Source organism: Leptonotus elevatus, chromosome 19, assembly GCF_054856555.1.
Source record: "Leptonotus elevatus isolate MCC_2025b chromosome 19, RoL_Lele_1.0, whole genome shotgun sequence".
In the NCBI taxonomy this organism is placed as follows: Eukaryota; Metazoa; Chordata; class Actinopteri; order Syngnathiformes; family Syngnathidae; genus Leptonotus; species Leptonotus elevatus.
The window spans coordinates 4,286,530-4,307,368 of NC_141257.1; the positions used below are offsets into that span (position 1 = coordinate 4,286,530).

The 20,839-nt window shown below is 38.1% G+C and overlaps 2 protein-coding genes across 2 annotated transcripts; both read right to left on the bottom strand.

The window, feature by feature from the left end:
• Positions 1 to 739: 739 nt before the first annotated feature.
• Positions 740 to 7,259, bottom strand: LOC147157588 (digestive cysteine proteinase 2-like). Its single transcript, XM_086063384.1, has 11 exons — positions 7,067 to 7,259; positions 6,511 to 6,570; positions 6,347 to 6,439; positions 5,070 to 5,242; positions 4,647 to 4,908; positions 4,370 to 4,565; positions 3,028 to 3,221; positions 2,839 to 2,930; positions 2,544 to 2,705; positions 1,263 to 1,452; positions 740 to 1,168 (listed from the first exon to the last, which is right to left on the bottom strand). Exons 1-11 carry the CDS (start codon positions 7,113 to 7,115, stop codon positions 981 to 983), a joined length of 1,659 nt encoding a protein of 552 aa, XP_085919510.1. The 5' UTR covers positions 7,116 to 7,259; the 3' UTR covers positions 740 to 980.
• A 461-nt stretch (positions 7,260 to 7,720) lies between these two features.
• LOC147157589 (SH3 domain-binding protein 5-like) lies at positions 7,721 to 20,365 on the bottom strand. Its single transcript, XM_086063527.1, has 9 exons — positions 20,017 to 20,365; positions 18,886 to 18,948; positions 16,250 to 16,378; positions 12,479 to 12,643; positions 11,295 to 11,425; positions 11,020 to 11,062; positions 9,843 to 10,047; positions 9,468 to 9,734; positions 7,721 to 8,334 (listed from the first exon to the last, which is right to left on the bottom strand). The coding sequence occupies exons 1-9, from the start codon at positions 20,098 to 20,100 to the stop codon at positions 8,162 to 8,164; spliced, it is 1,260 nt and encodes a 419-aa protein (XP_085919653.1). The 5' UTR covers positions 20,101 to 20,365; the 3' UTR covers positions 7,721 to 8,161.
• Positions 20,366 to 20,839: the final 474 nt, after the last annotated feature.

The following is a 20,839-nucleotide window of genomic DNA, read 5'->3' on the forward strand; positions in this document are numbered from 1 at the left end:
ACTCGCTGTAATGTAAGATCTACATCCGAGTAGGCGTTTCAACATTAAAACAACTTCCTGTTTAGTTCCACGGACGTAAGGCAGCAAAACGTTTTCTGTTAAGTTGAACATGTACTGATTTCATTTATGTACTGTCATTTAATTATTACTTTAATTGTTTTATTTTATTTTTGCTATGTATGTTATTTACAATTGTGTGTGAACATGGTATAATTGATACTTGGATTTTTGTTGTTTTTTGTTGTTGTTTTTCTGTGACCTACTGTTCCCTTGGCAGTTATTGTTGATTTGTAAGAAAATTTGATTGCTGTTGTTGTCAAGTTTGTATGTTATACTGCTTCATTCGATAAAAAAATAAAAATAAGTAAGGCAGCAAAACGTTACAATGTCGCCACCTGTTGTAGCTGAGGACAAATTACTGCCTTGTTTCCATTGAGACCTCGTTTTACGACGTTCGACATTTTTCTGTTACGAACGGCGCAAAATCAACGCTGTTAATAATTTACTGCTGGGCTTCGTTTTTTTTCTCCATTTTATTGTTTTGTACGTATGGCCTAGATGCGTTTTCCATATAAATATTTACTCCAAATATCACTTTACTACCGTGTAGAGATAAACCGCAGCAAGTTCACTTACGTACAATATCAAGCAGAAACTGTTTCATACTGCCCACTGGTGGCCATTATTATGATCCACATGGTGTGTTCGACCAGCAATAAATGTATGTAAATCAACAAACTTATTCACATCGACACCATTTTTTATTCATCAGCACATTAATTTTGTCGATCAGTCATTCTCGGGCACTCAAATAGTGGTGTTAAATTGTTTTTCTTTAAAAAAAATTACATTTCCAGCATTACATTGTGTTTTAACGTCAAATTGACCAGCACCTCCTTTGATTCCTTTCATCATAAGCACATAACGTATATTGGATTTTTTTTCATGCTTGTGGCACAAGTGGCAGAGTGGTTGGGTGTTTAGGCCAGTGTGACGTAGGTGGCGTCGGTGGTGACGCCGCAGTTGTTGTCTTTGGTGGACATGAGGATGTAGCCGTCGTTGCCCCAGTAGGTGGACCACGAGTTCTTTACTAACCAGTACGGCTCTCCTTTTAAGGTGCCGTATCCCACGGCGAGTACGGCGTGGTCGAGCGAGTCCGTAGTATTGCCTGATAAAAGGAAAAAAAAAATGGATGTAAAAATAGTGTTGTTAATGCTTGGGTTCATTTTGCAGGTTTCAAATACACAATTGTATTGCCGTACCGCAGGCGGGCTCGTAGTAGACGCCGTGGCTGTAGAAGACGAAGGATCGGTGCCCGGCGTCGATGCTGATGGCCACGGGGCCGTTCTTGAACAGCGCCAACTTCAGCGCCTCGGCGTCGCCCGACGTCACGTTGGTGTAGCTGTGGACGTGCGCCGTCAGATGTGACGCGTTGGCGTGGCAAAAGCCGTTCTGTGTGCACAAAAGAGCTTTCACTCAACATGTGGAAGGTGCATTTCATTTATACGCGCCTTTCAAGGCCCCCAGGTATGGAGGAGTAAAACTGCCAAAATTCACACAAAAAAAAAGAATAAATAAATGAATAAATGACAAAAAATAAAAATGGATATAAAAAAATAAAATTCAAAAATGTATTAAAATTTTTGTATATATATATATATTGTTGCTTTTATTTTTATTTATATATATTTTTCAAATTTTAATTAAATTTTCAAATTATATTTTTTTATATCCGTTTTTATTTTCACTTTCAGTCATTTATTTATTTATTTAGAATTTTGCTCCTCCATACCAAAGTATGTTGTACAAAAAAATAACATAATAGCATAATTATGCAATATGAGAAAAAAAATCATATTGTTTTAAGATCGCTGTTCTTATTTACAAGGTGCATTTTTAAATGCATGTAATAAAAAAAAAGCTTTATTATAACATGTTAGTGATCTATAAACATTGCATCTTGTCAATAAAATTTTGTTTACATTTCTAATAAAAAAAAAAAAATCTTTAAAAAATTAATTAATGAATAACATGGAATTAGATTAATTAAAATGTATTTTTTTTACGTTAAGAATTGTAAACATTTGCAATATTTACTCACGAGAACTACATAAAAATGCACATCATAAAAGATTTATAAAAATAGTAGAAACTATGACAACAGAGTACTAACTGCACAACATTCCAACAAAAAGAACACATTTCCAAATTTTTAAAAATCAAAATCTTAAAAATATACAAATTATTTTAAAACACATTGTTGTGACTAGACATAATTAGTAGTGTATTCATAGTTTAAATGGTATATTGCCCCCCCCCCCCATATTTATAGAAGCCTATCCAGATCTATTGGGTAAATACTATCAATAAGTTAATATTACTTTCATAGTCATTTGATGCCATTGAATCAAATAATAAAAAAAATGATAAGGATATTGTTATATGTAGTAATTGAATTGAATTTGAGATACAGTATATGACAAATGGTGAATAAGAAAGTGCCAGTTCCCATTCACTCGCGCCATCACGGGACGTTATCTCACCATGCCCATATAAGGTCCGTAGGTCTCAATGGTGGCGATGCCGCCGTGTTTCATGATCCACTCGTACGCTCGCCACTCCTCGCCGCCGTCGCAGCCGTTGTTGCCGAAGCCCCACGTGCAGTCCACCAGCATCTGCTGGGAGAGCACCTGCAGGGAACCCGTCTGGCAGAAGAAGAGAGAAAAAAAAAAAGAAAAGGAAAAAAAACATCAGCAGAGCAAAAGTATTGGAACACGTGATTGACGAGTTTGCTGTCTCGTGTCTACGCATATGATTGGATTTTTTTGTTCCAGTCACCTTCAAGAAGAGAGCTCCCTCTAAAGCCCCAGTGGTGGCAAAGCTCCAGCAGGAACCACAGATGGCTTGGTCCTTCACTGGCGTCACGGCGCCTGCAAACGAAAAATGGGAAGAAGTTCAGGAGTTAAAAAAAAATAAAAAATAAATAAAAAATTAAAATAAAAAGCCTTTCGTGTGATATGGACACACCGTAAAGGCGCCAGTCGAGAGACTCGGGAACCTTGACTCCTTTGTACACGAGGGAAGGGAAGGGGCGCCCACGGTTGGGGGTCTTTCTGCGCTGGCGTCCCCTCATGGCGGCCATCTCCGGCATGGTGCGATCGGACAGGGAGTTGAGGGCCAGCGTGAAGGGCAGTCCCGCTCTGTTCTTGGAGTGGACGTATCTGCGAGGAGATGGAACACAAATCAGATCTGTCGCAAAATTTGATTACAAAAGTGCAGAAATATTTTTAACAAATTAGGGGTGTCAAAATTAGTGTTAATTTTGAGTTAATTCAAAGTTCTCATTTTTTTTAACGCGTGATTAATTTTTAAGCCTGTACTGGGGGACATGTCCATGCAAAATTTAGCAGTAATAAATGTAATAATAATAATGCATGTATTTGTGGAGACTGGGGTCAAATTGTATTTTACCATTTTAACTCATTCACTGCCATTGACGGCTATAGACGTCAAAAATTCATTTCCCCTTATTATTAGTTTCACATTTTTTTCCCACTTTTGTTAAGAGTATGAAAACCTAGAAAAATTGTTTTACTGTACATTTAGAACAGATATAAAATTTGTGATTAATTGTGAGTTAACTAGTGAAGTCATGTGATTAATTACAATTACAAATTGTAATCGCCTGATGCCCCTAATAAAAAAAAAAGAAGAAAAGGTCATTAAAAATTTGGGGTGTCGATTAAAATTTGTAATTGTAATTAATCACATGACTTTACTAGGTAACTCACGATTAATCACAAATTTTCTATCTGTTCTAAATGTACAATAAAAAAAATTCTAGGTTTTCACACTCTTGTTAACAAAAGTGGAAAAGTGAAACTAATAGAAATAGTTAAAATTAGTTTTTGACGTCTACAGCCGTCAATGGCAGTGAATGAGTTAAAAATGTGTGGAATTTCACAAGTTACTTCATGTTAAAGATTAGATAGCTCTTAATATGAAAAGAAAAATGAACTGAGCTGTCACCAACGTCTTACAAATGCAATTATGCCATCTAGTGGCAGAAAAAGGACATCAACACAAATCAATATCACACTTTCTTTTTAATTTGAACTCAATTTGATAAATTATTATGAAATCACTGTATCAATGACTAAAATATGCAGACATATTTCTATTAGTTTATCTTTTCTTTCCCACTTTTATGTTAAGAGTTAACAATTGAGAATCGCCTTCAAAAAATACTGGACAAAACTGAGACACCAAATTCAAAGATATCCAACGCAATGAAAAAACTTAAAATTGGACCCCAAAAAACGTCTTTCTATCTTTTGAAAGCACGTCTTCCGATCCACGCGGCGCTCACCTGAGATTGTGAAGAAAAGCGTGCTCCCTCTCTTCGTGCTCCCTCTCGTCGCTGTACTGACGCCCAAACTTCTCTTTGAAATGGTCGAAGATGCGCCGCGAGCGGCCCGAAGACGACGTGTGGATGAGATCTTTCATGGGATTGGCCAGCATGTCATGCTCCACCCCCGGACCGGGGAACCCTCCGCAGCTCATACCTGTCCGACAAAGTTTTTTCTCTCTCTCTCATATTACCGCCGTCGTGTTTTTTTTGTTGTTGTTGTTGTTTGATGGCAAACCTTCAGGGAGGGAGAACGCTACGGGATCCACGTTGGAAGAGAAGTCCTTGTAGTCCACCAGGTATTTGTCAAAATGGGAGCCCAGCAGCGTGTTGTAACCCATCATCTCGTAGTGCAGCGGCGCGGACGGATCCGCCCGACCGTCGGCGCGATTCTCCGAGCGGGTCACCCACAGCGTGTAGGTGTTCTTCTTGTAGCCCACGGTGGTCACGTTCTGCCACACTTCGCACAGGGCGCCGCCATAGTACTCCATCCTTAGGAACTGTGGAGGACATGAATCAGTGCAATAGGTGAAATCCACAATACAATAAAAACACAGACCATATGATATATATATTTTTTAGTTTTACGTTTTTTTCCCCCCACGGACACATTTTTTACGAGCCAATATATGGAATTTGACCTGTAAGCTATGATAAAGACCTGAAAGCCCTGCACATCAGGCAAGGCCGATTGCGTGGCGACGGGTTCGCCTTTGGTTCCGTTGACTTGGAAGCACTTCATCACGTTCAGCTCCTCTTCGGTGGTCTCGGGCGTGATCTTGTACGAGGCCCCCCACGGCTGCTCGGCCCCCAATTGGTATGTTGACACTTGTCCTGGTGGAATAGATGAGGCGCAGTAGAAATTGGAGTAAATGCTGAAACGCTATTAGTTATTAACTCATTCACTGCCATTGACGGCTATAAACGTCAAAAATTAATTTGAACTATTTCGATTAGTTTAACATTTTTTTCCACTTTTGTTAACAAGAGTATGAAAACCTAGATTTTTTTTATTGTACATCTAGAACAGATATCAAATTTGTGATTAATCGTGAGTTAACTAAAGAAGTCATGCGATTAATTACAATTAATAATTTTAATTGCCTGTCGCCGTAATTTTTAATAATCTTTGTTTTATTTTATGAATTTATGGCAGTGAATGAGTTAACATTTAGGTCATAATAGATTTGTTACAAAAACAAAAAAATTCTGATTAAAAAAAAAAACATTTTACATAATTTTATCATTTTGTTAAAATGGACACAAATGTGGTAGATCACAAGACTGTTCACGTAGCAAGCAACAGGCTACTCCACCTTCCATCTTTTGATAGCCATCATTACATTGACTCCTTAAAGGTAAAAGGATAAAGTAAAACTTTTTTTATAAAGTAAAAAAAAAAAAAATCTTGAAATAAATGTCAGCTGTGTAATCAATTAATACAATTATTTTAATTAATTAAAAATATATACGTTAAAGTATACATTCAAAACAGCATATTAAAAAACAAATGATATTAATTAATAAGAAATTAACTAAAATAAAACAGACATTACATCTGAATAAATAAAAACACTTTCATACTACTATTAAATTTAAAAAATGAAATACAAAAACAACTTTTCTATAATGCCTTTGCCACTAATTTAGGTAATTGTCAGCGATACACCTAATGAAATAAAATATAGTTACAGCAAGCATCTTAAACTATTTTTCTTTTCATGGAAACACGACGATAAAAAAAAAAAAAGATACACTAAATACACAAAACTGTGTGTATTTCACCACCACGCGTAAATAAACAGAACAAGGTCACATGAGAGTGAAAGACGACGAGTGTTTCTGTTCCGCACCAGTCATCCGAATGTGGCTACAGTGGCTTCTCAAGTTTCACATCCCACTCAGTGTGAAGAAACAGAATGAAGAAGGGCTTCTCACCATGATAGTAGTCTATACGGCTAGACTTTGCCTTCAAGTCGAACCAGGCCTCAAAGGGCTCCTTGATTTCAGCGTAAGGCAAAGAAATCACTCCTGCAAAGAAACACTTTCATGAGATAAAGTGGTGGTGATAACAACGGCAAACAGTGAATCCTTTTGCTTACCTTTCACGTGATAAGATGTCCCGAAATCGGGAAGGGAAGGCAGCACTTTTGCTTCAAAACCTGGAGGTAAGTAGATTTGCAAGAACTGTGTATTTGTATTACATTAAACGCCAATAAGATTAACTTTGAATGAATGAAAACAAGCATTCATTCGAGAGTAGAATAGCAGGAATTGATGTCTCGTGTAAATAATTAGCCACCAATCACCCGCCACGTCACTATTCACATTGTGTTGTCAGTTGATGTGCATGCCGAATTAAAGTGCACATTCTACATGCAATTTATTGTGTAAATCATATTGATCACTTTATTACTTTCTGCTTAAATGGGAAGCAAACTTTAAATTAACGGACTTCTAAACGGGCTGTGGTGTTGGATTTGATTTATTTTCTTACATAAACCAATGGGATCTGCTGTTGTTGCAAAAACATAAATAACTCTAACTCAATGAAACATAACGTCGATTGCCATGAAATAACTACAAATTATAATACTTTCGATTACAAAAAAATGAGAAAATGTTAGCTTATTTTATAACAGAGCACGTTAGCCTTACCGAAGACAGTCCAAAGCAGAACAGCTGCGACGAACCACGATCGTGTCATGTTCCGAATACTGAATTAAAATATTTAAGTAAAAATACAAAAATTACATAAAACAAAATGCATCGCTGTATAAACCGTGCGCCGCACTTCAACACGTAAACAAGAACTTAGCTATAATGGTCATTTATTTTCCCACCAATCAACGGAGAGTCCGCAAGTGTACACCCCAATCAGAAAGAGAGAGGGCGGGCTTTTGTTGGGCATCATGTGATTTTTAGTCATGTGATCAAGCTGTCTCTTACTGACCTAGTCATGTGATCAAGCTGTCCCTTACTGACCTAAGTAAAAACGAAAATAAACGATCCTATTTATTTATTTATATTATAAAAGATTCTCATTAAAATATAAGAAAATGAAGGAAAATATAGACACACATTATGGCGATTGTTTCAAAAAATCATTTATGTGACTTTAGTTTAAAATTTAAATTAATAATAAACTTGCAATTTATTTTAAACGTAATTTATGATACCTTTATATTTGTTATTATTATGATGTTTTTGTAACCTGTGATTATTTCTACTTGATACCAGAATGTCATAGTATAATTCAAGTACATACCTAATACGTATATGTACAATGTAAAATGAAATACAACATAAAAATCACCACAATGAAGCACATGTTTATTGCTTATTATTTTTGCGTTAAACATGAAAAACAATGTTCAAATGCAAGAATACAGGCATATAAATATAGGACAATCTGCACTACAGGGTGCTACTTGAGCATAAAAAAATACACACACAATTACCACAAAAAAACACGCTCACCTTTTTTTGGTTTAGTGCGCGAACTCATTTTGTGACTATTTACATCATCGATTGCAGTCTTCAACATGACCCAATTGCAGTACAACATAAAGACATTGGATGGCACACAAGATGAGTTCTCTTGAAGCGAGGAGGATTATGGGAGATGCGGTCGTTTGAAGAGCACCAACTTTTGCATACTTGTGTTTTATTTGTTCACCGTACATCACCACGGATTCAAATGGCTATGCTGACGTTTTATGGCACCTTTCGTGGAGGCTGCAGTCGTCCGGATTAGACGCCATTGAGGACGAGGGTGTTCGACGATGAGGGGAGTTCACTGCTGGTGCATTCTGTCTCCTTTTTATCCTCCAGCTCGCCGTCATCTTGTTGGGTTTGCGAAACCGTCAAGTTAAGCGTGCTTAGGTTGCCCTCCAACGTGGCCTCAGCGCCCTCTGCTCGGTCTCCTGGACGGAGCGAGAGACAAACGAGTGTTATACTGTATATTTATTATTTATCAAATTTAGCTTTTTTTGCTAATCTCTTCAATAACACTAATTGTAAAAATATTTTTATTAATAACTTTTTCAACATTTCTTGCGTTAATCTTTGTAAATGATACGTTAGTTATATTTAGGTAATTTTTTTTTTATCTGCAAGCGGAAAATAAAAAGCTCCACTTAAGAATATATTTTTTAAATGACCTTTTATTAGATTTAGATCATTTCAATCCCTGAAGGAAAAGCAAAAAATCGTAATTAATATATTTGATTACATACGTCTAATTGTAATCCCTGAGAGGAAACGTTAAAAATGCCCTACTTTAAAATATAATAAAAATGTTATTTCATTAGAAGTGGCCTCACTTTAAAGTATTTTTAATAATATTTTATTTAAAAAAATGTCCCAATGTAAAATATGTATATATATGATATTTTATTTATTATTCAATTTTATTGTTTTATCTATTTTTAATCCCAGTGAAAGATAATTATTATTATTTTTTAAATTATATATTATTAGCATTTTAATCTCATTGGAGAAAGTAAAAAAAAATAAACGAACCACTTTAAAATTATTATTATTATTGTCATTATTATTATTATTATTATTATTATTTATTTTTATCACTGTGTGAATTGCCACAAAAATCGTATGGGAGCATCCTTGTAAGAATCGCTATCTGTCAAGTATTTGAAAACTAGTTTGGAAGCTGAATTCATGGTGATAATTAACTCATTCACTGCCATTGACGGGTATAGACGTCAAAAATTAATTTGAACTATTTCTATTAGTTTCACATTTTTTCCTACTTTTGTTAACAAGAGCATAAAATTTTACATCTGTTCTAAATGTAAAAAAAAAAATTCTAGGTTTTTATACTCTTGTTAACAAAAGTGGAAAAAAATGTGAAACTAATAGAAATAGTTCAAATGAATTTTTGACGTCTATAGCCGTCAATGGCAGTGAATGAGTTTAAAAAAAAATTCCTTTGTCGAGGTAACATTTCATAACATCTAAAACACAAAAGAGGGTGTTTGAACATAAGTGATGAGACATAACACATACAAGTGGACACAGTGATGTGATGCACGCACACCTCTCTCCTGGTCACAGTCCGGAGAGGAGGCTCCGCTGCACTGGCTCCGAGGGCCCAGAAGAGGCGAGCCGTGGCCGGAACCGCACAGCGAGTCTGAACCGTGAGACCCGCAAGGGCTGGCGACCTCCAGGGCAGCGGGGCAGGAGGAGGATGGAGAGGAGGGCGTGCAGAGCAAGGATGGCGGCGAGGGCGTGTCGGGGGTGCACGGACTGGATGAGGCGGGTTGAGCGTCTTCCTCCGAGTCGTCGTCAATGGACACCGACACCACTGCACGCGCGTGAAACATGAATATGAGGAACAACAATAAAACATTAACCCTGGCGCTTTTTCGATTCGGTTAGCTCGATCACAAAAGGTTCCGATTACGAAACTCACTCGACAGGCCGTCGCAGTCCATGGCGAAACCCTCGACGTCTTCGCCGTCCAGCTCGGCCCCGACGCCCCGCCCTCGGGTTCCGACGGCGCGGCGCTGGGCGTGGATTTCCTCGGAGATGCTCTCCAGGCGGCGCAGGGCGGCTCGGTACTCGGCTTTTGCCGCCACCAGCTTGGCCTGCCGCTCGTCCACATGCCGCTTCAGTTGCTAAAATTAATTGATGCTAATTTCCGTTAGCCTGTTTATTGCGTTTTCCATTATATGTTAGCATTAAGCTAGAAGGTTGAACATTTCAGTATTTAAAAAAATATTTCATTCTCTTTTGTTTTGTGTGTAAGTTTAACAGTAAGCTTCAACAGTAAAGTGACAAACAACATGATGTTGTAAGAAAAGTTCATCAATGGATGACCGGTTTGAAGAGAGGTAAATATTTAAACCACATTTCACAGTCATACTTTTAATTATTGTCCCATCATTTCCTCCAAACTTTTCAGTCAGAATGGTTGTTTTATATGTTCACTGGCAATTTCATTATTTATGACACATTTCATTGTAATTAACCAAATACTGTGCCTTGCAAAAGTGTTAGCCCCCTTGAACTTTTTGACCTTTTGCTCCATTTCAGGCTTTAAAGATAAAGATACCAAATTACATTTTTCTTGTGAAAAATCAACTCCAAGTGGGACACAATTGTGAAGTGGAACGAAATTTATAAGATATTTTAATCATCAGGTAACTTCTGAAGTCATGTATCTGCACTGAGAGAAAAGGGGGTGACTATTTTTTGGACGTCCTACTATGCAATTAATTTGTATAAAAATGTTAAAAATATCTGAGAAATTTCATTCCACTTCACCATTGTGTCACACTTAGAGTTGATGTTTCACCCCCCCTCCCCCAAAAAAATTTATATAAAATTTTCTATATTTATGTTTGAAGCCTGAAATGTGGCAAAAGGTCAGAAAGTTCAAGGGGGGGCTAATATTTTCACAAGGCACTGTAACAAAAAATAGCAGTTGATTAAATTTTTTTGATTTTATTGTATTCTTTGCAATAATACATCCTTACATCATTTTAAACAATCATCCAATTACAAATGAAACAGCAGAGTGAACGCAAACACAATTTGCATAACACAGCAGTGAATATTGACCAGACTGCGTGTCGTAGCGCACGTACCTCAAGCTGGAGATAATACTTTGCTTTCAACTCAAAATACGGCCTGCAGGGGGAGACACAAAGAGGGCAAAGAGTGAGAAGGGGAGGGGGAAAAAAACACACTCCCCCCCCTGACCACTGGCATTCCTGGCCTCTTACAAAAGGGAGTTCCACCCCAAGAAGAAGACAAACATCTGGATTTCATCAACACAGCCTCGCTTTGCTTTCCCTCACGAAGCACACGCAAAGAAGGCTACACGAGCGTTACTTAAAAGCAAAAAACAAACAGGACCAACTTTGATTTGTTGATGGAGCGTTTGAGCTTTTTCTCCAAATGCTTCATGCGGCCGACGCAGGACGTGTAGTTGGCCGCCGTTGACTTGTGCTCGGCCTCGCTGCGCGTTCGGGTCTGCTCGGCCTCCATTACCTGCAAACACACACACACACACGCGCGCGCACACACGTTACATGCATGTAAATAAAAAACAAACAACTATTCATACTCATATTCACATCAATAGGAAAACTGATTATGGCGGCGCCATATGGACAAAAGCGGTATTGTTATGTTTGAAGGAAGACCACATTTCCTATGAGGACAAGCGCATTGCGTCATTTTTTTTTAGCTCACTCCAGCCAGTGAAATCCGGGCCAATGTTGATCCTTGACTGTCCTTTCATCCGGGATAGCTTTTGACGTACGCCATAAAGCAGTCAGCACATTTGTAGTTTTTTGTGTGGCATCCTCCTCAAAGTTGCTAAGTGCCAGTAAAAATGATACAGACCAAAACCAAAACTAGTTGAAGGTACCATTCAACTAGTTTTAAGTCCATGTTTCATCAGAAAAGTTATGAAAATATTTTATCAAGGTTGACAAGTTCCTTAGTGCTACTTTAAAAGTATTTGTCGCTGTCTGGAGAAAAGCATGCGTTCACAAATATGGGAGAGTTTGGTTTTGAGCCCAAAAAAAGTGGAGACGAAACATACTGTATTTGTTTTCATGCCTTTTTTTTTTTTAAGATTAGGAAAAATATTTATTCTTAATTATTATACTAATGTAAAATACAGAGGGAATTAGTGTGCAAAGAAAGAAATTGTATGGATTAAAAACATTTGCCCCTCCCCCTTTTGCTCACTTCAGTTTAACATAATTATTTAATATACAATGGATGAGAGAAAAATGTAATGTTAGCCTAACAGTCCTTCTGAAATAAGCAAAGTGTAATTGCACATCCACTACAGTAGGTGGCGGTGGCGCTCTTACGATCATGAAGAAGTATTAGCCCCTCTGCAATGGTGTACTTGGGGAGGGGGGGGGGGCACAAAATGTTTTCTTCTTCCTTGGGAGGGGGGCGTAACTTGTGCCCGTAATGACGACAAGCAGTGCAATGAATAGCTTTTTATGAATATTCCAACCGGTTTGAAATCTTTCAAAACGGCGACATTCCATTTGTAAACAAAGTTGTGGCACGCGCACCCACCCTCTGCGTGGCATGGTTGAGCATTTCCTGCCAGGCCGAGTCAAACTGGCGGCTGTCCTCCTCCAGCAGCCTCTCCTCGGCCAGGGCGATGGTCTCCTTGGCGGCCCGCAGGATCTCCGCCGCCCGCTGGAACTCCTGGGCGGCCTTCTGGGCTTCGACCTGGGCCTAAAGGGCGACAAGTGGACATGGCGCATGATCTCGGAAAAATCGGATTTCTGCTGGGAATTTGCGCACGCACGGGAAAAAGGCACAAACTGCATCCTTGTGGTCGCCGGCGGGGTGGGCTACCCCCGGCCCACGCTGACTGTCAATAGGACTGTTATTCCCACCGCTGACATTCAGACGTCCAATACAAGAGCGGAATCCACAAATTCCATTTGATTCTGTGCAGTTGTATTGTTAAATCATCATGCAGGGTGCGCTTCACCTTTAAGGGTATTTAACGACGTTATTGTCTCGAGATGACGTTGCAAAAACAACGGCATTCGAATGGCGTATTCACGTTTTTACGGTGCATACGGCTGACGGCGTAACACGCTCGAACAACAACGGAAGTAGCATTATTGCATCCTGCATTTAAAATGGCCGCAGTCGGAGTTAGATAAGCTAAACGCTAAAACAAAGGTTTTATTTAGGGTAAAAATGGTAAAAAAAAAAAAAATTAAAAGTAAGCTTTGACGTATTTATGACATATTTTGGCAAGAATTGAATGATTCATGAAATGGGAGTTAACCAAGGTGGAGAAACTTTACTTTTGCTTTATCGTCAGTGCACACTCAAATCCTGATACTAATAAAACTCTTCTAAATTATTGTAATTAAAGTATACAATTTTAGAATATATACTTTTTAAATTTAAAATGGTAAAAAAAACATTTAATTAAGTCAAATAAAGCTACGTTAAGTACATTAATTTTTGATGTTTATATACATTAGGGATGGGTGAAACCAGGTATTAGCAATCAGGCCGATACCAGGCCTTATTTGAAAGTATCGGCACTTGCGACGGTAGTTGATACCAGAATTGGCCAACCGATACGATCGGGAACAAAAAAATTAGACAAATAGAAAAAACACAATTAACTCATTCACTGCCATTGACGGCTATAGACGTCAAAAATTCATTTGAACTATTTCTATTAGTTTAACATCTTGTTCCACTTTTGTTAACAAGAGTATTTTTATTGTACATTTAGAACAGATATAAAATTTGTGACTAATCGTGAGTTAACTAGTGAAGTCATGCGATTAATTACGATTTAAAAAAATTATTACCCGACACCCCTAATTTTGAATAATCTTTTCTTTTCTTTTTTATCGCGTCAGGCGTTGTAATTAATCACATGACTTCAATAGTTAACTCATGATTAATCACAAATTTTATATGTTCTAAATGTACAATAAAAAATCCTAGGTTTTCATACTCTTGTTAACAAAAGTAGGGGGGGGGGGGATTAAACTAATAGAAATAGTTCCAATTATTTTTTTACGTCTATAGCCGTCAATGGCAGTGAATGAGTGAATTTAATGCAATTTTAAGGAAACGTGCTATATTGAATATATAGGTAGGCCTATTTCTTTCAAATTAATTTTGTCTTTTTGGGTCATTTTATGTGTCAAAAGTACTAGTGGTATCGGTCCTTGGTATCTGTGACTACTTCAAGAGTTGAATACTTGTGCTGGTATCAGAGTATAGAGTTTTATTGCCATGTGTAAGTCAAGTCGCTAATAATTATAATAATAAAAATAGAATAAAATAAATAAATACATTAATAATTTTTTTAAAAAACTACAAACTCCCATAACGTAAATAACTAAATATTTTACGAACCCCCCACCCCCCACCCCAGCCACTCCCCCATGGTCTCGTGTCACGACCACCAGTCGGGGTCACCCCCACTGAAGATAGCCCCCCAGCACTGACGTCAGCAGGAACAAAGGTGCCGCCACCTGTCTGGACGCTGTCATGATATCCAAAGTCACGCGACGGACGAAAGGAGTGTAAAGATAGACGTGTGTGTGGGGGTGTGTGTGTAAACTGATTACACGGCTGGGTGCGACCCACTTCCCAGGCTCCGCGCTCACAAGATAATTAATGGTGCGAGGATTACAAAATCAAATGATCACTCACTCGTTTTGTCAGGGCGGAGGTAAAAAAAACAAAACAAAAAACGGATAACTTCTCACATGACATCCAAGTTGAATGAAAAATAACAACACTTCCTTTCCCAGGCTGGCTAACGTCACAGCGTGACACAAATAGTTAAACACGTTACAGATCTCAAGTCAGCCTTGCCAAAAGAAAATAATAATAAATCTCACAGACAAAAAAAAAAATCATTGGCATTTACGATGGAACTTCTAGCAAAGAAAAAAAGCTTGGATATTTTTTCCCCCCCAGTCACATCATTTGTTGCTAGGCAGGATTCAAGGATCGATGATTACATAATTTGTTTATGCCATGTAGAAAATATTTTATTATATTTCTCCACCCCAAAAAAGTTTTACAGCAATATTGATGACCAAGAATTGATTGCAAATCCCTATTTTATATTTTGTCTATTTGACATTCAATGCGCCATTTAAAGTGATACTTGTCTGCCATTTCCAGCAATAAGAAGTTCGTATTTGATCTCAAATACATTTTTTGATCTACTTTTCATGTATTATTAACACCTTTAAAACCACATTTCACTGTCGACTGAAAATGACACCACAAGTGCTCAAGGCTCAGTTGACCGACCAATCATGGTTTAGTTCGCCAACGTCACATGACCACCCCCCCCCCCCCGGAAAAAAAACAGGTGAGCCATGATTGGTGCAACAGCATGCGGGCAAAATGTGTTTTTAAAGGTATTAAATACGGTAATGTTATCAAATTACCTATCGATAAAATATGAACTTTTATTGCTGAAAATGGAGTAGTTGTTCCGCTGAATACTTATTTTACTTGAGTAATATTACTCTAAAGTTAAATTAATCTTACTTGAGTAAAAAATTTTCCTACTCTCCCCACCTCTGATTCTCAGCCACTCACGTAGTAGTTTTTTTTTTTTTTTTTTTTTTTTCAGTTGAGACACAGTGACACACAAAGAGGAGACAGACGAGCAATGTTGCAGAAAACAAAAGACAGGAAAGCTCAGGCCGATTTCCACGTTGCTGCTCCCCCTTCTCAAATTTGTCGGAATGTGAGTGGAAAAACATGGTGGTTGGAGGGGGCGGGCGCGAGCGTGCACGTGTGACACGGCCAGGCAGGCATTTGGATCCTCTTGGAAGTGGGTCAGGTTTTAAATATGAAAAAGTTCCCGTCTATAAATCATGAGTCCATGACCGAACGATTTTGCCAGTTAAACCCCCCCGAGGCCTTCATCTGCTTCGTAGTTAAGTTAAGCCGCCTTCGGATGCGCACGCGCACAAATTCTGATCCCCCTCACGTGCACGTTGGCCACCATGCAAAGGCCGCCAGCAATGCGTCTGACAGGTACTTTGTTATACTGCTTTATACATATATATATATATATATATTTATGTTTGGGCGTGACATGTGACTCATTCGCTCGCTGCTGATTGGACAAAACGCTGACTTTGACTTCTTCTAGAAATGAGGACGATATGCATTTTTGTGCGTGTGCTTGACAGCCGTTTAGCGTACAGTTTAAAAATAGACGTCACGCGTATGCGCCTTTTAAGTAGAAATGAGCTGAGCCCTTTCAAGCGTCTCCCTTGTTAATCCCCCAGTAAGCCAGCTCACCCTCGTTCGGTGCGCATGTACCTGTCTGGCCACTTTGCGGGCCTCCCAGTACGGTTTGGAGTCGTCCACCGCCCGTCCGATCTTCTTCACCTGCTCGTCCAGCTTTAAGGTGGCTTCAACGAGCACGGCGCGGAATCGCTGGCGGAATTCCTGCAAACGTAACAGATCAGTTTGGGCGGAGCCGGTCTTCCTGCGCAATTGCGCTGACGAAGCAGCTGTCGCGATTGGAGGATTTGGCTGCCTGGCTAAATGAATGCAACGTAGTGAGAGGTCATCTGCTGACAAGCGTGAACACGAGTGCGATTGAACGGCACCTGCATCCGGTTGACCTACAAGGGAGCTAAAGGGCGGAAAAGGTGTCACAGGAAGCGGGCTTCCCTATGACATCATAGCGTTTCCCCACTTCCTGACGTTGCTTTCATGCTGGCCTTTTCCGTTTTCAAAATCGATTTTAGTTGTGCTTTTAGTTCAGTGTGAATTGAGTCGTCGTCGTTTTTTTTTTTATGTATTTTTTTTTATTTTATAGACTGTTTTTTATTTGGGGTTTTACTGGATTTTGTGTGTATGATAGTGTGCGGATCTCAATGTGCAGCACTTGTTTATAAAATGTGCTAAAGAAATAAAGCGGTTTCAATTGGATTAAAAAACTTCCTAAAGGCGAGATTTTGTCATTTTAAACTAACAGTTCTTTAAATATACTGCATCCACCATACAGTCTATATAAAAGTGAAAATCTGTGAACAATGGATTTTTGTAATTGTGTATTGATGAAAACGGAGCATCATGAAGCACCAACACCATGCATCAAGTATGTACACAATCATGAACCCATGTTACATAAACAACTGTATGAACTCATTCACTGCCATTAATTCATAAAAAAATAATAATAATAAAAATTAGGGGCAACAGGCGATTAAAATTTTTCATTGTAATTAATTGCATGACTTCACGAGTTAACTCACGATTAATCACAAATTTACTAAATGTACAATAAAAATATTCTAGGTTTTCATACTCTTGTTAAAAAAGTGGGGAAAAATGTTAAACTAATAGAAATTGTTAAAATGAATTTTTGACGTTAATAGCCGTCAATGGCAGTGAATGAGTTAAGTGGCCAATTGAATCCCATGAAAACTACCCCCCACCCCCCCTTAAATCATCCAAATTGGGTAAAATGGGTTTCATTGTAGATAAAAACACTTGTAAAGTTTTATTTTTTTCATTAAATTATCATTTTTCCGACAAGGAATTAATTGAATGTCGTTTCTGAAAGTTAAATGCAACAAACAAATGACACCAATTGATTTGAAGAAACGGCGATATCCTCTCCTGCCTATTTTTTTTTACTGAATTTACAGCATGGTGAAAGTCAGTTGAGCTAAGATGGGGAGGAAAACAACGTAGAAGGAAAACCGCAATCTCCGGACTGGTTTGCCAGGGAGTAATTCTATCCTGCCACACAACCAAATACAAGAATGGCCCTAGAAAGTAAAAATGCATGGCAACCATCTTGAACCTTTGGTTTGTTTTTACAGGAAGCTTAAGGGATGTTTATGGGGAAACAAGGCCAGCATTTGGGATTCCCAAATAGAACGGAGTCAATATGAGGACAGACAAGACATCATTATTTGCACAAGTTAATAAGGTCCTATGCAAGAGCTGTGCTAAATATTCTTAAAATATGATAACAGCGCGACACGAATGCTATTCATTAGCCCATCTGTGGTGCTTTGCATTGTTCATTAGCATTAAGCTAAATGGACTTTGTGGTTGTTTTAACTCACTCACTGCCATTGACGGCTATAGACGTCAAAAGTTCATTTGAACTATTTCTATTAGTTTAACATTTTTTTCCCTCTTTTGTTAACAAGAGTATGAAACCCTAGAAAAAATGATTGTACATTTAGAACAGATATCAAATCTGCGGTTAATCGTGAGTTAACTAGGGAAGTCATGCGAGTAAAAATTGTAATCACCTGACGCCACTCATTTTTAATAATCTTTTTTTTTAATGAAGGACTACTGAAATCAGTTAATTACAGATTAGCCATTTTTAATTTTTTAAAAAATGGCTCCAAATGAATATTTGAGTTGATTATTAAAAATTAAAAAAACATTATTAAAAAATTTGAGGTGTTAGGCGATTACTTTTTTTAATTGTAATTAATCGCATGACTTCACTAGTTAACTCACAATTAATCAGAAATTTTATATCTGTTCTAAATGTACAATAAAAAAATCTAGGTTTTTATACTCTTGTTAACAAGTGGAGAAAAAAATTAAACTAATAGAAATAGTTCAAATTAATTTTTGACGTCTAGAGCCGTCAATGGCAGTGAATGAGTTAAAGACGCAACCTGAGCATTGCTTTTTTTTTTTAGCACTTATTCCTACAGTGTGGTGTTATTTTGACAATTGGATCTTGTCCATTAGAAGAAGCGCTCGATTTTTCACACACATCTTTCCAAAGCATTCGCACAGGATTTATTTCGACGTTGCTAGGCAATTTTCTAAACCAGTAAGCCAAACGAGAAGAATCACCCCCTCCCCTACCCCCCCCCCCCCCCCTTCTGTAGGGAGGGTCTCTAAACGCGTTTAGGGAAGGTTCGAAAGCTGCACCGTGACTGCAGAGAAAGAAGTCTTCTGTTTATTACCTCCAGCTCGCTCTCCAAACGGTTGATGTCATCCGTGGACTGGTTTAACTTCTCCAGCTCTCCCTGTTTGCAGTAAACACGGATGGGGACAAACACATATTGGATCGAGGTCAAAAGCGGTTTAAAGATTAAATTAGTCGAGTCTGGAGTGGCATGAAAGCGCACACATTGTCGGAGCTCACTGATTGGTTGAAATGCGATATATTATGTAAAAAAAAAAAAGTTCCCTGGTGTCTTTGATATCATGTCTGCCTGCATGCTTTCGTCAAAATGAAAAAGATGAACTCATTCACCGCCATAAATTCATTTGAAAATTAGTTTCACATTTTTCCACTTATGTTAACAAGAGTATGAAAACTCACCCCAAAAATTATTGTCAATTTAGAATTGCGATTAAACATTTTTAATCGCCTGATGCCCCTAATTTTTAATCATCTTTTTTTAATTAGGCGATTCAATTTTTTTTATTGTAATTAATCGCATGACTTCACCAGTTAACTCACGATTAATCACACATTTTATATCTGTTCTAAATGTACAATATAAAAACATTATAGGTTTCCATACTCTTGTTAACAAAAGTGGAAAAAAAGTTAAACTAATAGAAATAGTTCAAATGAATTTTTGACGTCTATAACCGTCAATGGCAGTGAATGAGTTAAGAATCACAGGTGACTTTACACCACAGGACGGTCCTGTCTCATTACATTGTTACCATGGCGACCATGAGCAGAGCCAAAACGTTTGGAGTTTTGATTTTATTTTCACTTGTAGAGGCAGCACTTCAGCACCAATGCAATTTGTCAATTTGGAGCATTTGTTTATTCAATATTGCTGGTGCATTTAATTGTCTTACTACTAGTGCATACAAATAGTCTATAAGCACATAGACCTGCATGAAGCTGGATATCATTTTGAATAATTAATCAGCTTTCCATAGGATCTTCTCCCAGCCTAGCTGCCAAGTCACTTGGCAATATTATGTAAATTAGCCACATTTTATGTCACACTCTGGCAAAACAGGGATAAACAAAACAAAAACAAATATTTACCTCGATGTTTAATCTGACACTGTGACCAAGCCATTTTAAAGTATTTTTTTCCCACAAAATGATCCATAAGTGATCTTACCTGGATTCTTGGGTCAACCTCCTCTTCCTCCTCGGCACCTTGGCAGTCTTCCTCATATTCAGTCCCATTTTGCAAAGGCTCCATTGTCGCTGGCACTGTCGGCTCACACAAAGCGAAACATCCGGTTCGAATCCACACTGGGTTGTGTTGGGCTGGTGGGTGTCCGCCGGTGATGAGCCCAATGCTCTTCAGCCTCCAAACACACGCGGCCACATGGTGCGCTTCGGGCTTTTTGGGCGCTTCAAGGTCTTCGGAATGCTGGAGGGGGTCCCTGGGCACCGGTCTGGCCGCGGGGAAGCCAGCCGACACACTGCCGAAGATCACAACTTAAGGGACTCAAGTAGAAGAAGGGAGAAAGTAGTAGAGTTAGATGGCTTGTGATGCACACAGCTACAACATCCGGTGTTTTTCTTCAAAATAAAAGTTACTAGACAAATTTTAAATGTTATACATGTACTTTATGCACACGCTCGACTCCTGTTTTCGGTTTGATCGCAGGTTCACGTGGAACTTGATCCAAGGCCAATCACACAGGTTTAAAATCGAGCGTCGCGCGCCCTCTGGTGGCGATGATTTTAAAACGCAAGGCAGGAATATAAAGATGAAAATCTGCCTATTTATTTTGTGGCCTTGAATTATTTGTTGTATATTTGTGTGTTTGAATTATTTAACATTATAAAATGATTCAAATAATGAAATAAAATGATTTTTTTTGAGTAGGATATTAAATCAATTCTATTAAAATGCAAATGTATTTTTCAATTTGTGCCGTCTACAATAAAAGCTCATTTGAAACTATTACAAATTAAAAAAAACATATAGT

What these genes read in the sequence shown, in the direction of transcription:
- LOC147157588 (XM_086063384.1), bottom strand. Translation starts at nt 7,115, where the DNA reads ATGACACGATCGTGGTTCGTCGCAGCTGTTCTGCTTTGGACTGTCTTC. An exon ending in CTGATGTGCAGGGCTTTCAG is followed by an intron (nt 4,909 to 5,069) that starts GTCTTTATCATA and finishes TGTCCTCCACAG; the next exon opens with TTCCTAAGGATGGAGTACTA. An exon ending in AGGGAGCTCTCTTCTTGAAG is followed by an intron (nt 2,706 to 2,838) that starts GTGACTGGAACA and finishes TTCTTCTGCCAG; the next exon opens with ACGGGTTCCCTGCAGGTGCT.
- LOC147157589 (XM_086063527.1), bottom strand. Translation starts at nt 20,100, where the DNA reads ATGGAGCCTTTGCAAAATGGGACTGAATATGAGGAAGACTGCCAAGGT. An exon ending in CGCTCCATCAACAAATCAAA is followed by an intron (nt 11,063 to 11,294) that starts GTTGGTCCTGTT and finishes CTCCCCCTGCAG; the next exon opens with GCCGTATTTTGAGTTGAAAG. An exon ending in AGTATTATCTCCAGCTTGAG is followed by an intron (nt 10,048 to 11,019) that starts GTACGTGCGCTA and finishes AATTAATTTTAG; the next exon opens with CAACTGAAGCGGCATGTGGA.